General features: G+C 49.7%; 1 protein-coding gene across 7 annotated transcripts in view; it reads right to left on the bottom strand.

Annotated features, from left to right (window-relative positions):
• ntng1a (netrin g1a) overlaps window positions 1-17323 on the bottom strand; it is a 198755-nt gene that overhangs the window by 70981 nt on the left and 110451 nt on the right. For 4 of the 7 annotated variants that reach the window (XM_046371886.1, XM_046371891.1, XM_046371892.1 and 1 more), the window contains one exon: window positions 4764-5425. In XM_046371886.1, the coding sequence (XP_046227842.1) occupies window positions 4764-5012 (249 nt within the window). In that variant the 5' untranslated portion in view covers window positions 5013-5425. Of the gene's footprint in view, window positions 1-4763; window positions 5426-12605; window positions 13323-14853; window positions 15275-15367; window positions 15690-17323 lie in introns of those variants that run through there. The other 3 variants (XM_046371888.1, XM_046371887.1, XM_046371889.1) reach the window with 3 other exon arrangements.

The raw sequence follows: 17323 nt of genomic DNA, 5'->3' as shown, positions 1-17323 counted from the left end.
GTTTTTCAATGCTGGTTAATTGCCACTACATTCCTGGAGTCTGACCTTTTTTTATTTTTTTAAAGTCAATCAGCAGGTCTGAAAAGCCGCCTTAGTGCTTGTTTTTGCAAATCTGCCCACTCACACACACACAAAAAAGCCAATCCAAACAGACAGAATGTCACCGACAACAGTGCAGCCCTGCGAAAAAGCCGCCGTCTCCTTCCTCTCACTCTCGTCTTCCTCTAACCCTCACACCGACTGTTACAATACCAAATGAGACATACTGCTGCTGACAGCGCACTCGTTTCTCGAGGAAATGTCAGCGTGGAGCCTGTCGAGAGGCGGCACAGAGTGTGAGTGAGGGGTTGGTGGGTACGGGGGAGTTAAAGCGCTTTGTCTGTCTGAAACCTCTAAGCAGGATCAGCTTAGGAAAAGGTCACACTTTTACCGTATATCACAATGTAAATCCACGGGAAAGCTCGGCGTACGTTTATCGACAGACGCGCGTCGAAAAGCCCCCGTGCGGTGCGTGAACTGAACACGCTGAGGCTCGGTGTTAGCGTGCTGCTCGTGTGACGGAGATGACGAGCAAAATAACAGAAGTTCAGGCCGCAAAAGGACGGTTTTATAAACCAAAAATACCCACAAGTGAGTCGCACATGTTAAATATTAGAATTAAATATTCCTGACATCCAACGTTACCACTGAGGACACACAGGGATTCTTTGTTACCTGCCAGTCTGGTGGTTTGGAGTCCATCTGATCAATTTGTGAATTTGCTTTGCCACCAAAAGTGAACCACATACCTGTAACGTGAATGTGGAAAACATGGAACAGAACGAGAGGCGAATGTTAATTCTGCTTATAGGCGACGTGAAAACGCTGTGCATCGCTTTGCTCGCTTTGCAGGTTTAACACAATATTCCCTCCAAACAGCATCCAACAGGCTCTGAGGTTTTCTTCCTCCTTCCTTCACTACGTCGCTACGTGTTCACCATGGCGGATCGAGCAGACGGTCAGCAACACACGCATTTTCACCACAACAAACGGAAACGAGCTCGTCTTCTGTTTGCTCATGTTACGTGAAATTATCTCCAACACTCGAGGAAAGCAGGTGATGTTGTGCCTGAAACAAAGCGAAACAGCTGTTCCACAGGCCTGCCGAACTGCCTTACTGCACTTCATTGAGCCCACAGTCACACTGCGCCACCCACAACCTACAGCGTTGGTCAGCTTGTCTTGTCATGGCACAGCTTTAATGGCCTTTGGTCAGGGCTCAAATGGGGGTGGGAGCCACGTGCTGCACCACCTTTTTAATAATCCTCTTCGTTTCCTCATTTAGATTTGATTGGCCATGAAATGCAGCGGCCTGCCGAGACTCGGGTTTCAGCGTTCATCAGCATTTCCTGTTTGTAAATTGATGGCACAAACAGAGACATACAGTACTCACCCAGGACACACACACACACACACACACACACTCCAATAAATTATGGAGTCACACCTAGAAAGCAGGGGTTCTTCCATGTTTAATGCTACGCGGATCAAAGAGGAGCCGACACGTGTGAATGTCAGCTGGTTGACAGGAAGAGAAGGAGCACTTCTCACTTCAGTCTCTTTGTGCTGGCCTGAACGAGCGCATCCAAACGCAGCGTGATCTTCAGGAAGCACATGTGTCGTGTAGCCTCAGCGGCTTCACGAGAAGCAGCTTCTCCTGCACGCTTTGTTGAGTGAGGTCAAAGTTACTCTCCTGCATCCCGCACAATCTCAATCATCGGCAGGCCGGGGCTCCGCGAGCTGTCCCGGCCGTTAGACGCCGGTCAGAGTCTGACTGCAGGGGACAGTGAAATCTCATATGACGGCAGATTCGGGCGCCAGAGTTCAGTGAATGCCAGCTTATTGCTATCGAAAAGGTCACAAGGCTAGAAGGAGAATAAAAAGCCTTTACTAGGGAGGGTGTGTGTGTGTGTGTGTGTGTGTGTGTGTGTGTGTGTGTGTGCACGTGGGGGGGTGAAGGCCGCAACCTGAGATAACCATGCTCATATGAGCACCACGCCCTCGAGCTGCTGCATCTCTCTCCTCGTCTGGTGTCGGTTACCTTCAGCACTCCAGGAAGCAGACGCAAGGCTTTAAAATACACCCGCCTGCACGAGCGCAAAATCAATTACCAGAGAGATGAAACTCTCCGATAACGCGGCCTAATGATAATTGCCCCGAATCTGCAATGATCTGACTTATGATACAAAGCACTATTGGCATCGCAGCCACGTATTGGCAGCCAGAGTAGCTGGAATATCAATGATAATTGTTCTGATGTTGATTTGGAGCCACGTTACTGCCTGGGGTAAACATAAACCAATTGCAGAGAATTGGACTCTATGGTAAGCGGCAGGGGTCACATTTCACTGATGTTTGTGTGATTTGTGATGAGTACAGTACAGCAGAGAGAGGAAATGGTTATGTGGGAGCTAACCGCTGCCTGTTTAATTGAGGCAGTCTGATCACATTGACTGCCGGAGACACGAGGGCGACAGCGTGGCGCAAACTCCCACTAATTCAATAAGCAATCATCAGACCGTTAAAAGGCCGGCAATAATAATAATACACTCAGTTTCAACTGTGCGTCCAGAAATAGAAGTATCGGGCACGGATGACCGCCGTTCATCTACGATTCATCCACAGTCCCTGCGAATACGAGACGCCTTTCAGGTTCAAATGCGGATCACCGGGAGGTCACGGGCCGCCCAGAGGGAGATCGGTGGGTGACCCCATTTTAACGATGACCTCCCAGACATCCCGTACTGGCCTCCTCAACCCCCCCTTTGCCTTCAGCCAACCTCGGCCCATCACGGGAGTCAGCATTTTTCAAAAGTGCCTGAGAGACGTGGGGCTGAATAATGTGTCCTATGAATAAAACACATTAGCTACAAAACATGTTGAATTATTCACATTTCAGAGCCTCCATCGCGCCCCACGCAGTAGATGCGAGCTCCACAGTCGCCGTATGCTTTGCACACAGTCCTCCGAGTCCCCGTCCCCCCACGTTCGCTTCCTCTCACTTCCCTCTTGATCATTCGCTCTCTTTCTTTGTCATCTGTATTTTGTTAATCCCTCTCTGTGTCTCCTGTCAGCTGACTTTCTGCTGAGGGCAACAGTCTATTTATACTCCTCAAGTTACTACTTTTTCCTGGAACATCTCGCTGTTTATCAGAAGAGCTCTTGAAGCTGTTGAGGAGTGCATTTGTTCTGAAGGAATCTTTGATGACTTGGTAATGTGCGACGGCCCAAAATGGATTCATCATTTAGCGTTAATCTGAGGCGACCAGCTGTGAGTTTCAAAGTGAAAAGGACCCGGAATAAGGAGGAAGGCGGGTTGCTAATTAAATACTTGACCTAATATGCATCTCATTTTATGTTCAGCTCCACCAGGAATTTGTGACTTTCGTGATTGCAATGTAATTTGCAGAATCAACAGCACCACATGAACTTCAAAGGGTGAACCAATCATCCAATCACTGCTTTTTATTGTGCTGTTTAAATATAAACTTCCTCTTATCCTTCAGAACATCACAACTTTACTGGCGTGGAACCCCTTTTCAACACGTCTATCGTGTTTGGAGATCCAACAACAAGAAAAGGAGCTCGTTGCTTTTGGTCACAACTGCAAAGACGCAGTATGTCAGCAGGGTCCACCTGTGGGCAGCAGCACCAGAGTAACTGCTAACTGCTGCTAACTGTGGCTGCTGTTAGCTCGGTTAGCCATGCAGCTAGCAGTGCTGTTAGCTGACTCTGCCTGGACCGATCTGACTCAGATCCGGTGGGGGCAGCACAGGTGACACGCCTCACTCTCCTCTCGGTCATCATCAAACACACCCTCCCAATCTGTGGCCGTCTGCTGAAGCTGCAGAAATGTCCCACGGTGTTTGCTCATCAATCCCCAACATCTCGTGCAAACACATCTGCAGGGAGCAATGAGGTCACAGCCTGGACGCCGACTTTAACTCAGCACTGCTGCTGTGACATGAAATACGCTGACACTGAATGTTATAATGTTGGGCCCGAGCGTTTGAGCTGAAGGACTTGTGGAACGGCGTCTGAATCGTGCACATTTCGCACACAGTTTGATGACATTCACACATAAAACAGCACAAAGTGCACAGTGATGAGACGTGATTGGTGTGTTTTTCACAGTCTATTTGTTGAACCAGGCTGAACAAACGCAGTAGTGACTGGGCGAAGTTGTTGCTAAACAGAAGGAAACACCATCCCTGTGTGCTGCCTCTTAAAACATCCAGTCAGGCCGTATTTTTAGCCCACCTGTGCACCATTTCAAGTTTTAGGCCACTCATCCAACTCTGCTACAAAAATACATCATTTTTTTCTTTGAACTCACGACGGCTGAGGAAACATATTATTATGTGACTGGTGTGTGTGTGTGTTCACTGGCAAAGTCACATTCTACAGTGTTTTCTGCGAGCACGAACAGCATGAACAGCACATCAGACAGCGTTTGCAGTGCACGTCGAGAAGCAGCTCTCTGAACAGCAGAGCGTGACGTCAATGGGCACAAACCTCCTCTTCTCCAGCCACAGAAACGTACGTGAGTCACACAGGCTTTGAAAGCGTCTGTCACAGCAGTGAGGTCACAGCGAGCTCATCCACGACACACTCACACACACACACACACACACACACACACACACACACACACACACACGCCGTCGTGCTGCCTTTTACTGGGTGTATAATTTTGGAGATTTTTCACTTTTGCATGTACTCACCAGGGCACAGTAGGTCTCTGGAGGGTCTCCACAGGTGATGTTGGGGGGGTCCAGAGTAACCTTCAGGTACTGGGTCATGTCTGCTGCCTCTGGCTGACAGGCCATGTAGTCCCAGGTCAAGCCCTCGTCTGAGTAAACCTGGGACTTGCACACATCATAGTGGCCCCACGCTGCCGGGTAGTGCTGCATGGCCGCCTGGCAAACAGCAGTCCACAGCGCCTGCAGCGTCAGCGCCAAATGGAAACGCATGACTGGTCCTCTCTCAGCTCCTTCTCAAGGAGGCGTGCAAACAGACGATCCCTCTTCTAATTGCACTTACTACAGCTCACTCAGCTGGAGTGAGGAGGCATGCCAAACTGCCCTCAGGTGCAGCGAGGGTCGGCTAAGACGTGTCTCGCCGTTTTCCTGTGCTGTTTCTGTCGCTTTCGGCTTTCTGGGGTGGGACACAGCTGCCAGGGATGGCGAGGTTACCAGCCCATTGAGAAGATAAGAGGAGAGGGTTCAGGGAGGGAGGATCGTGGAAGAGGAGGAGGAGGAGAAGGAAGGGGGGGGAGGCGAGAAGGAGATAGCCCTCCTGACACGCTGATAGGAAGATGAATGACAGGTCTCCTCAGCTCGCCTGGCTGTCAATCATGGTCCTCGTCCTGCGTGGCGATCTGGCACTGCGGGGAAACGAGAAGCAGAAGAAGGGGGGGTGAATAAACCTCCTGTATGGGAATAGAATGTGACAGTGAGAGAACATGAGCCGGCGCCATGGCACGGGTGAAAGGTGCACGTGTGAACTGAGGGATGGATGGGTGCAAGATCGGGCCGCCATGTTGGTGTTTGTTGTCCACTAAAACACGGAAAGTCAGGAAGTGAGGCCATCAGAGCAAATTGGATCCTCCTGCTTTCACACCAAACCCTCATCTCACTCAGCGGTATCAAGCCCACAGTGTTGCAGCTTTCCCCTCACCCTCAGCCCGTCACCCTCCTCACCCTCCTCACCCTCCTCACCCTCACAGCCAGAACTGGAATGACCAATGGAATGCAGAGTCAAAGAACATCGATAAAAGCTGAGGAAACATCACGCTTTATGCAATCACACTCATCCAGTAATGCAGATATTTAAATTTTTATTTCCACGTGGTCTGATGATTACGTAGGATTAATTCAGTTTATACTTAGCAATGTAAATGGGATGTAAATTTAAATTTTACTGCATTAGTGCCATAGCTGCACGACCTCTGGGGGAAAGGAGTCTATGTGGCTGTGAGTGGATCACAAAATGAAACAACAAGTTGTGGTACTCAGTCTTTAGAACATCTACGTGTAAATCAACCACACACACTGACAACGTTGAATATCTGGGCCAGCATCAGTACTGCAGTCAGCGACCCACCAGGGACTCGTGGAGGATTTTCATGACTGTGTTGCTGTCAGCAGGTATGTTAATGACATTGACATTTTTACAGTGTAAAAACAACCAGTTGCTGTGCAGTAATCAGCACTTAATTTGAAATGTCATTGAGAAAAGGGTCAAACAGTGGAAATAACAAATCAAAGACATTTCACATTTGTGCTGACGTACTTTAGATAACACTTGATGTCCCGTTCTACATATGAGATTTTGAACATTAATGCAGCAGCAAACCTTTTTTGCTGTGTAAAGACATGGTGGCGTAATGGCGTCCTGTGCAGAGGACGCTTCACGCTGTGGGTGTGTGTGTGTGTGTGTGTGTGTGTGTGTGTGTGGAATCTGAACTGGATTCTGGATTCTGATTTCCAGAATTTGGTGACCAAAAGCCAGAAATACCCAAAAGAATCAATTATCTCTCCCAAGAACTGATTACTGCACCTTTAAATGTACTTCTGAACGCATTTTGTCCACTTGGGGGCAGTGCAAACAGATGTCTGTTCACACAGCCAGCTGATACGAAACAACACTGGGGTTCATTTAAAGTCCAGTATTCTCTCCTTGTAGCTCTGTTTTGGTCTCCACCACCTCCTGACGGAATACATGACTCTATAGCTGCTAAATGCTCGGCTGTGTCCACTGGCTGTTAGCTTGTCTCCATCAGCAGGTAATAAACTGCAAGTTTTTCTAGCTTTTAGCAGAAAACTGCGGCCTGCTGCGGAGATAGAAAAGCTCTGCTGACAGCACAGCTTCATCTTTCACGTTACACAAAAAAAATTGATTACAGCAAATTTAATTCATGTTTTACTCAAAAATACCAACAAAAGTACTTCAGTTTAAACGAGATAATGTGGCCAGTCATCCCAGTTTGCAGTTTCGCAAAACAAACATCTGTGAAAATATGTGACTTGTGCTGCTTCCAAGTTTCGTCTGAAGCGGCTGAGCTGTCCACAGCAGGACCAACCACACCACATCACATACTGAGTTCCACTTCCCACTCATCTCTGCCAGCCTTCATGTGGACGTTGCCTTCGCTTTCAGCTCTTTAAACACATCTGTGCGTCGGGATTGCAGACGTCTGACTCTGCTGTCAAAAACAAAACAAAAAATGTTCTTCCTTTTCTTTTTTTTCCTTTTTTTTGGGGATTTTGAATTGACCTTAAAAAGTCTTTTAAATGAGGCCGGCCCACACACACGCCGGTGCGTCCATAGCCACAGAGCTGAGCTAAGGCTGGAAGCCTGTGAAGGTTTCCTGCTTTCAGACGGCTGCCCGCCTGCAGGTGATGGATGGAGACCGGACTCGGCGGTCAGAGACAGGAGGGACAGACTGCAGCATCTCAGTGCTGATTAATCAGTATACACCAATACACCTTCCAGTCATCGAGGACCAACTGGCAGCTACAGCTTCATTCAAACATTTCAATTCCTAATTCGATTAGAGTAGATTAGAGTCACAGCAGCATTTAATAAAAAAGAATATCAGTTAAAAAAAAAAACAAAAAAGAAAAACAGAAACTGGTTTATATTAATAAACACATGCAGAATACTCTTGATGGGAATAAAGTCTGAGATTCAGCATGAAAACTATGCATAAAGCAGCAAGATGTGACGTGTGTGAGAAGGATAACAGGTGAGAAATAATAAACATGGGAGCTGCATTAAGGGGCCTGAAGCTAAAACAAGCACCAACCCTCCAGACGACTCACAGCCAGAGACACAGTGGAGATGTGACGTGCAGGTGAAGGCAACATACTGGAAAACAAGAGAGTGTGTGTGCGTGTGTGTGTGTGTGTGTGTAGGAATTTATTTGCCTCTTCAGAATGTAAATATGGCGTGTTGTATCACAGAGTGGAAGTGCGAGGGCTGCGTCTGCGTCTGCCATTCCAGTCTGATGGCATGTAAACCGTCGGTTTAAAGAACAGCCAAGGTCAGAGACAGACACTCAGAGGACACAGATGCTCAGAGGACACAGACATGAAGGAAAAAAGATCCACACAGAACGTATTCAAAAGTATCACATGTCCAGACGGAACATATCAGGGCAAGCTGGAAAAAAAATCTGGCAAATCGTCCTTAGATTGTCTGCAAAATAAAAAAAAAAATAAAGCTCAGTCACAGCGACAGAAATAATCCACATGTGGTTTAAAGCAGAGAGATGATGTAAAATCAGCAGCCTACAAAAGTACTGCGAGTCAGAGGACGGCGGACGGAGGTTAACAGGACAAAGAAATGAAGCACCTTAAATGTAAAATGTAAGAATGTCAGTGGGGGACATGTCAGCAGGTGAGCAAGCAGCCAATTATCCAGAGGAACTCTTGGCACCGAGCTCCCAGGTCCCATTAAGAGACATAATGTTACTGTGTGAAGGAGGACCAAAGAGACGGACTCGATGTCCGCGTGTGTGTCGAAGTGTGTGCGAGCTTCACGTGCAACCTCTGGATAAAGACGAGCTTCAAGGTAATGAGACAACAAGCGGCGGCCAGGCTTCGATAACAAGCAGCAGAGATCACAAACGCGGGGTCCTAATCGCTGCGGCATCCTGGACACGGCGGCCCTTCACTCTCATTACTCCCTGCTGATAGGCCCCCGTCGCCGCGTGGAGACCAGGTGAGGGAGACGGAAAAGGAGAGCATAGGAAAGAAGTGCCGACGTCCATTTTAAGAGAGGAAAAAGGGTTTATTTTAGGGCGGGTGGCTTCCTGCAGCCATCGATCGGCGTCCACGGACATCAGAGGAGGCTGAAATTCTTCCATGTACAGGAAGACGCTGTGGGGAAGGAGAGACGGACGCCACCAGGAGGGGTGGGAGGTCGTCAGTGTGAGGGAGGGGGACTGTTCAAAATAAAATGTTCAATTCTCTGGACCACTGCGAACAAAATGCTTCTAATGAGATTTAAAGTATTAAAAAACCAAAGCTGATTCTCCACAGTGCAACAGAAAAGGAGGTTTTAGTTCACTTTAATGGAGGACCAGACAGAACGCGACCTCAAAGACCCCCCAGATGTGTCAGCCCTACACAATCACCTGCGCCAAAGCAGCTCGGTCACCTGTTTGAAACCGATTCAACCTCTGCAGCGTACGCAGATATTTTCCTCAGTTCAAAGGCTGCATGCTGGACCACGATCTGGAGCGCGAGCAGACCGTCACACCACACGTGTGTTAAACTGAGCCTCGACAAACCTCCTGTCCTTCAGGACCTGAATGTGCCCAAAGCAGCCCTGAAGTCTCAAACTCAAGACTCATTCTGCACTCTGAAGGCCAAACCTCCCAGTGAAGCAGAATAAAGAAAATTTTTCAGTAAAAAATATGAAAAGATTTGTTTCTTTTTTTGAAAAAAAAAAAAAAAAAACTCTGATAAAGGAAATAAAAGCAGCAATTTTAATGTTGAACAAAGAAGGAAACAAACTTAATTAAAAGGAGGGTTTTCACAATAAACTAAAGATGAATGAAAATAGAATTAGTTTAAAATATTTTAATAAATGGTGATATAAAATTGGTACACCATCCTGGGGATTTCTGAATATTTTTCCCATCTGTTTAAAAAATGCTGCTGGATATTTGCACAATTTTCTGCTTGGAAATTTAAAACCAGCCAGCAAAACAAGCGGTTTGTGCAGAGGGCTGCGGGCTCCATCTTAGATTCAAACACATGAATCTTTCAGAGCGCCGGCCGACGCAGGAGACATCACACATCACACCCACCCAAACGGCCGCCCGGGCGTCAGCTTCCACCTGATCCCCGAGGCCACCCGACGGTTCCCAGTCCGTCTCCACGTCACGAGGGACAGAAGGAGCCTGGCGTCAGGCCCTCCTGCTCGTAAACGTCTGCAGGTCAGTAATTCACTGCTTACTCAAAGCACATTTGGAGCAGCGGAAACATGAAAACATTCCTTTCACATTTCGTCCTGGCAAAGCGAGCCTTTCTGTCCTCCTTCCACTCTTCCAGTTTTGCCCATTCGGGTCATTTGATTCAGTGCTGCTCAGCAGTTTCTCCTGCTGCTGGCCGTGTGGTGCCAGCGTTTTCATCTGCTCCACACTGCATTTCCAGCCCTCTTTGATCGAAAAGGCGCGTTTCTTTTTCTCACCCAGGACACACCGGAAAGAATCGGCAGGTCGCGAGTCTCCTACGGAGGCCCACAGGGGGCAGTGCTTATGCACCTGTCTGACTATTTAACAAACTGACAAATTGTCCCAAAAATAAAAAGAAAAGAAAAAAACATCCACTTAAGCTCAAATGTGCTCAGCCCTGCCTGAGCGAGGGGGAATAATTACGAGGGTCCCGCTCATGTCCGAGCTATTTCCCTCCCTTTCATTTTTAATTTCACGCATTTTATGCACTTTCAAGGGCAATTTCTGCCCCTGCTTCTGTCCTGTCTCTGCCCACTTTCATCTTTTCTGACTCTACCTGTTTCATATTCCCCACCAGCGCCGCACTGTAAGAGAAACAAGAGCGGCGGAGGGAGAAGGGCAGCGAGACAGGAGGGCAGACAGTCAGAAGCAGATGAAAGATGGATAAAGATAGAAGCTGGCTCCTGCCTGCTCACCAGATTTCTCTGCCCGCCTTTCCAGAATCCCTAATCTTTCCTGTTAACAACCTGCCAATAGGGCCTCTGTCCTCATGAATAAACATCCACAGAGCAGAGCGTGGCCCCGCAAACACGACAGCCAGCGTCACGGCGGAGCAGCCAGCACGCCTGCACCGCGTCCCGGGGGCTCCGAGTCGGCCCATCACTTAGCACTCCTTTTCACTTCTTAAAATGTCGCCGCCTTCAATCGACAGGCTTATGATCTTTTAATAATGACGAAAGGTAGCGAACGGGTGGAGGGCTGACAGCTGGTTAAGTGACTCTGAGTCAGGGATGGGCGGCCTCAGAAGGAATCAAAGCAGCAGCTCCAGGATTAGAAAAACAGCCTGAGTGTGTGCTGTCAAACCTGAGGCTCGCTGTCCACCTCTGATAGGAAAAATTACCGGCTGTCTGTGAAAGCTGCACGCAATACCAGCGTCTTAGCCTGAAGGAATTTCATTAGCCTGTTAGTTTTTCATGTTCAAGAGGCTTTTTTCCCAACCTCACAAGAAACCAAAAACTGCAAAACAAAAGCCGAGGAGGATCCCTGACAAGGCTGTAAGCCACATTTAATTCCAAAGCAAACCAATCCCACGCAAGCATATTTAAGGTGACAACAACAATTTGACGTGTGAAAATGTCCCGTTCACCTGTGACTGTGATTTTGTCTTTTGTTCACATGTAAAACATTCAGTCTACATGCGACATGGTGATGTGAGAAGACAAATTTCACATGTGACATTTCCATGAGGGTGTTGCTATGAAAAAGCCACGTTTGGAGCCCGAGCTTATCGTCCAGCAGCTGCAGCCTCTCCTGGAGCCCGACAGGTCAGGCCTCTGAAGGCAGGCGCCTCCCCGACCGTCGAAAACGTGCTTCACTTGCCTCTCCTCCACCAGCTCTCCGTCACTCCCTCCACCCTCTGCCCCTGAGCTGCTGAAGCTGCCACATGCACTCTGTGTGCCAGAGAGCAGCACTTTTGACAGGGTGACTGTGGCGACGCTGCCCCGACTCGAGCTGAACACCCTCGGGCGTCAGCTACTCCACACAGCCTCCACAGCAGGGCACGGGGCACCCGGAGAGACAGTGAGATGAGATCCCCCACCCTCCACACCACCCGCCTCCCTCGCTGCCTCTCTTTGCGACACAGGAACACCTTATGCATTATTAAAGACACTTTTCCTAAAAGGCTGCTGGCACATTATTCTGCAACCACAGTGACATGTCTGGATACTCAGAATGTCCACTTAAGCTCTGAAGAATGTGCTCACCCAGGTAGCTCTCTCATGCAGGAAACACAAGCAGGAGCAGCCACACGGTGTGAAGCCACAGCTGCTAACAGCCACACAAAATACGACCACTTCTCATCACCTGCCATTAGCATCAAGCACACTGCAATCACACTCCCTGAGCCCATCAAAATGACTCAGAGATGCAAGTTGAGCTCTGATATGAAAACTGCACTGCAGGCTGTGCAGTCCCTCGGACAGTCAGCTAACTGCACCAGCCAGTCCAGGTCAGGGTGGACTCGTGTGGCTGCAGGGCTGCAAAGGGAGGCCAACCGGCTGCAGCACCACGCTAATGTCATTATGCGTGACAGGCCCAAGTGAACAAGTCCCGCAAGGGGGCGCCTCTGAAAATCACCTGAAGGACTGGTGCTAAGTTTGGGCTGCGTTCAAGGTCGCCTCGTTTGTAAACGTCTTCTTCTGAGCAGGGAGAGTCTTCAAAGTTGTTTCTGCAGTTGAGAAGGAGGAGAGCTCCCCTGTCCCCGCCTGATCTGTCCATTACAGGACATAAATGAAGCCGAGTAACTTCTCACAAGCAGCCGAGAGCACCTTCAACACACACACAAATGTCAACTTCACAAGCCGAAGGAAAAACTTACGTTCGTGGAGCGGAGCAGCCTACTCCCAGGGCCCCTCAACGCCGCTCAACAAGTTCAGAGCAGCCGAATGAACATGAATGAAGAAATGAAGCCCTTTAAGATGCGCTCCTCAACAGGAATGTGATGAGTACGCACGTCAGCCTCTGAGGAATCGCTGTGCGCACCATCTCTCACTCTTCCGGCCTCCGAGGGGGGAGAAAACGATCAAGAGGAGGATTTTCCTGCCACTTCAAAACAAATGACTGATCGCCGTCCTGAGGGCTCGGTCAGCACCGCGCCTGGCGTCAACGGGAGGCTTTCTGAGCAGGAGCTCCGGTGCCAAACTGTCCATCATCCTCTCTCCAAGTGTCATTCCATCAGGGCGTCACACTGAGGCTCAGAGAAAAGAAAAACCAGCGCTGCAAAAGAAACTTTGAGCCGCCGCGCGTCCCTCCTGCTCCTCTGCCCAGTTTACAATAATTCCTTCGTCTCCAAAGACGGATCTGTGCCCGTCCCCACTCTCTCCACTCTCTCCACTCTCTCCTCTCTCTCCACCTGCCTGACTCTGAATTTCAGCCACTCAGCGGCGACGTGAATCACACCAGTTAGGCTCTTCGGCTGAGAATATCCGCCCGCATCCACGAATCTCCTCCCGGACGTCTCCAGCGGCTGGGCGCAGCACCGACCGCCCAGACGGAGATGACGGGGTAGATAACGCGCTGCGAGGCGCTGGGAGATGAGACGCACACTCACCCCCCTCCCCCCACGCACACCTATGGTTCCAGCCTGCCTCGCCTACCCCCCACCCGCCCCCTCACACGCACACCATCCTCTGTCGGGACGCGTTAGGAACTCAGGAGGGAGGAGGCTGGCGTGAGGCTGAAGCTCCTGTGCTGGAGTTCAGCCTCATCGCGTTAAATTATCCAACAAACGCGGGCGGCCAGAGTCTCAGAGGAAAGACTGCATCCGGGAAAAACAGAAGGAGGAAAATCTCTGAGTCTCTCTTTATTACCGGGCTGTGCAGGAGTGTGTGTGTGTGTGTGTGTGTGTGTGTCCTCAGGTGTCCTCACATTCTGTTTAGGTCTCATCATCAAGTGAATATCATGTTGGAATTGTTTCTTACGTTTCAGACTGGTGCGCACTTGTTCCAACACGAGATGTAACCCCGACAAATCCATAAAATAAGAAAATACTTTCAATAGGAAGAAGGCGCCACGTGAAACTCTAAGAAATAAACAGAAAGTAATTCAACTGAATTTAATTTCACACGAAAGCTGTGTGTTTTGTCAGGACGAGGTGGGTGACTGACAGGAGGCGACAGTCAGCAGAATCACTTCTGCTTCGGCTGATCGGCTCTGCGTGAGGACAGCAGCCGCAGCGTCCTGTCAGACCTCCCGAGACGCAGAGAGGCTGTCAGGGGGGGTCAGGTCGTGACACCTGGCGCGCAGGTTAACCTGGCAGTGAGCCCTGACAAGCCTTTAGCCCACAGCTGGATGTGTCGATGCTGACTGTGTGTGTGTGTGTGTGTGTGCACGCGCGCAGCCTTCAGAGGCCCGGACAGACCTGAACGAACCCCCCACACTCCATAACTGAGCTACCTGAGCTGGTGTTCCTGACATTCAATGTTTGATCAGAAAGTAAGAAAGCCGGACCTCACAGACTCCGTGCGTCACGGCCTCATGTTTCACTTAAGATGACTTAAAAGATGAGTTCAAGACCAAAAAATGAATTGTTATCCAGCGTGACAGAAAATATGAGGTGGATGAGAAGGAATCACGCGTGTTTTTATCCGCACTGAGCGACACTGACTGATTTCAGCAGCCCAAACCTCTTTGGTTCAGTGCGCGTCCATGTGTCATTTACAGGCTCCCATACAAACAGGTGAGTTGTGCACAAAAATGCAAGAAGAGAAGAAGAGAAAAGAAGAAGAAGAGAAGAGAAGAGAAGAGAAGAGAAGAAGAGAAGAGAAGAGAAGCGCTGCACTCCAATAACCCAAAGTGCTGCTCACACCTGCTTTCTCTCTGCTTTCCGCACCAAACGCTCGGTACGTTTCCACACAGGAAATGCGCAGGACATTGGAGTGAAAGCAGACAAAAATCAGCTGAATTAGCACCTGTCCTCAAAATAGTCGGCTTATATTCTCTAATCACGACGCACATTTTGGCCACCCACTCGGCGCGCGTCGCGGCGAAGCTTCAAAAGTTTACGCGTGCCGGCGGTCGGTTGGAGATTAAAACATTTACAGAAATGAGCAGCTCGAGCTTCTCACCTTCGTCTTCAGAGCTTCATGCCGTCGAGGACAGCCGGTCGTGTAGCTCGTTACAGCCAAATAAATCCGCTTTGAAACGGGACATGTTAGCACGGCGCAGGAACGGGAGGCTTGGCCGTCCAGAGGCGGGCAGCTCGTCTCCGCCGCTCCGGGCAGCAGCACGGCAGAACAGTGTCAGAGCCCGACACACGGCTGCACAAAATCCCCCACAGCCAAATGTAAGGATTCACAGGAAGGAAAATAAGATTCCAAGCGGCTCCTGAGGACGCGCCGGAGAGAGCGCGGAGAGTGCGCACAGCCGCTGCTCTCAGACACAATGAGGCGCTGCGCCTTCCACAACTGACTTTCACCTCAAGTTTATTTCTGTGCTGGAGCCTGCGAGCCGCAGCTCAGGGCAACCGTGAACACAAACACCTTCAACTGCAGCACTTGGCCGAGTTATTTTCGGGGAGATTTGTAGGTTTGATTTGTATTATCTGACACACAGATTCTCTGTGAGAGGCCACAGACAAACCTGATGGTGAAACCGGCGGGAGCTGGCGGTAAAATGACTGCCTGATGATGTGAAGAGCAGCAGGTAGAAGCTGCAGCTTCACCTCCATCACAGTCCGGTTGCGCGTTTCATTCATCCACTGAAGCCATTTTGAGGCGTTTCAGACCCACTGAGTCTCCTTTTCTAAAGGGACTTGGCCAAGAAGGCAGCATCAGAAAAGTTGAGAGAGGCAACACAACAACAAACAGCACATTAAACAGAAAACTCACCACAGCGTTTCTAAGAGCTCCAAAGCCAGCAGAGGGTCCGAGTCCCTCAGGGTCACGTGGCTTTTCTGACCGACGTGAAGAAATGTGTAGCTTTTACTGACGCGAGGCCTCTCTGGCTCGGTGTGCTGAAGCCTGGAACGGATCGGAACGTTTCCACGCTGCAGGTTTAAAGCCAGAAAGTCAGCAACAGAAACGAGCAGCGCGGAGGCCGCACAGCTCCGTCTGCACTTTGATGTTTTAAAATAGAAAAACTTGTCATGTTTGGAAAAACGTTCCAAACCTGCAGCCCGGGCGGGGAATCTTCTGATCTTCCTTAACTCGTGTCTAACTTGACATGTGACTCGGTGAAAGCTTCAGCACGCGCGCAGCTCTCCTCTGTGAGCCCACGGCCAACATGGCCGACGGGAAGCTGTGGCGCGCAGCACATTTCATTCCCACTTACTGACTCCGGTGCAGAAACCACAATGTGTTCTGCGTTTTCCTTCAAGGCCTGCGCGCGCACACATGCACACACACACACACACGCGCGCGCGTCTTCAAATCCATCAGGGGGTTCAATAGGTTCCTCTTTACTTGAGAGGTCAATAATCACGTGACCTCCTGCCACCTCCGCCCCTGCGTGTCGTCGGGTTTTCATTCCTGTCGAATCGCGTGATGGTTATTAGAAAATTGACGGCTGAGGCTGTTTTTGCACGTCCCTGTCAGGCTGACGCCAGGCTGCTCAGTGGAGGGTGATGCTGCCTTCACGGGGTGTGGGGGGGGGGGGGGGTGGAGCGGCAGAACTTACCTCAAGTACAAAACAGGATCATGTACTCAAAGTACCACGGAGTAATATTACTGGTGTATGTGTGCGGGTAGTATTGTGACAGTATTTACTGCAGGGAGTAGATGTGCTTCTGGTGATGATCGTTGGTGTATTTCAGGTCAGCCAGTGAACCCAACACTCTGATCCAGCTGTCGTATCCACGAGGAGTTTCTGAGTGTACTCTCAAATATTCACTGCCTAATGATGTGTATTAGTACCACATTTAATCCACATGGTGCTTACCTTCTACTGCAGACGTGTGAGAAGCAGCTTAACGCTCTGCTTGGTCAAATAAAAGCTCATTTTAAAAGCTTTATTATAAATTGTCGAATTGTCGAAAGGTTTTCACTCTCGGGGGTCCTTGAAGGGGCCCCAGTGAAAAAGGGGTGTGACTGAAACCTCGTCAGACGGGCTCTGTGGTCCACCTCGTGTCACGTTTGGGGGCTTGTGAAGTTTAATCTACAAAACTGCACCACATTTTACAAAGCGACTGTTTCACCATGAATGCATCATAACTTCCTGTCTGTGTGGCTGCCCTCCCCACCCCACTGGGGGCTCAGACCACCAGAGTCCACCGCTGTGGCCTTGACTTGGTCTCACTCTGGTCCTGGTCTCGGTTTAGGATGCCGGTTTAATGTCAGACCGTCGTTAACATCTCTGACTTTGTGATGACGAATTGAATCGAGATGTCGGCTCCTGAGCCGCCGTCTTTACTCTGCTCATACGCCGAGGAGGAGTCGCCTTCACGGGACTGAATCGGGTCAGTCTGGGCGCCTTCATGCACCTGCTCCATGTGGACTTTGTGTCACCGGTTTATCAGGCGTCTTTCAGCTCCGATCTGCTGCCTGTCCTAAACCCATAACCCGCCCCGCCCACACTGAAATATCACATTAAGTTATAAAA

This window comes from Scatophagus argus, chromosome 18, assembly GCF_020382885.2.
Source record: "Scatophagus argus isolate fScaArg1 chromosome 18, fScaArg1.pri, whole genome shotgun sequence".
Lineage (NCBI taxonomy): Eukaryota > Metazoa > Chordata > Actinopteri > Scatophagidae > Scatophagus > Scatophagus argus.
Note: the sequence above shows the minus strand (reverse complement) of the source record. Positions and strands in the feature narration are given on the sequence as shown.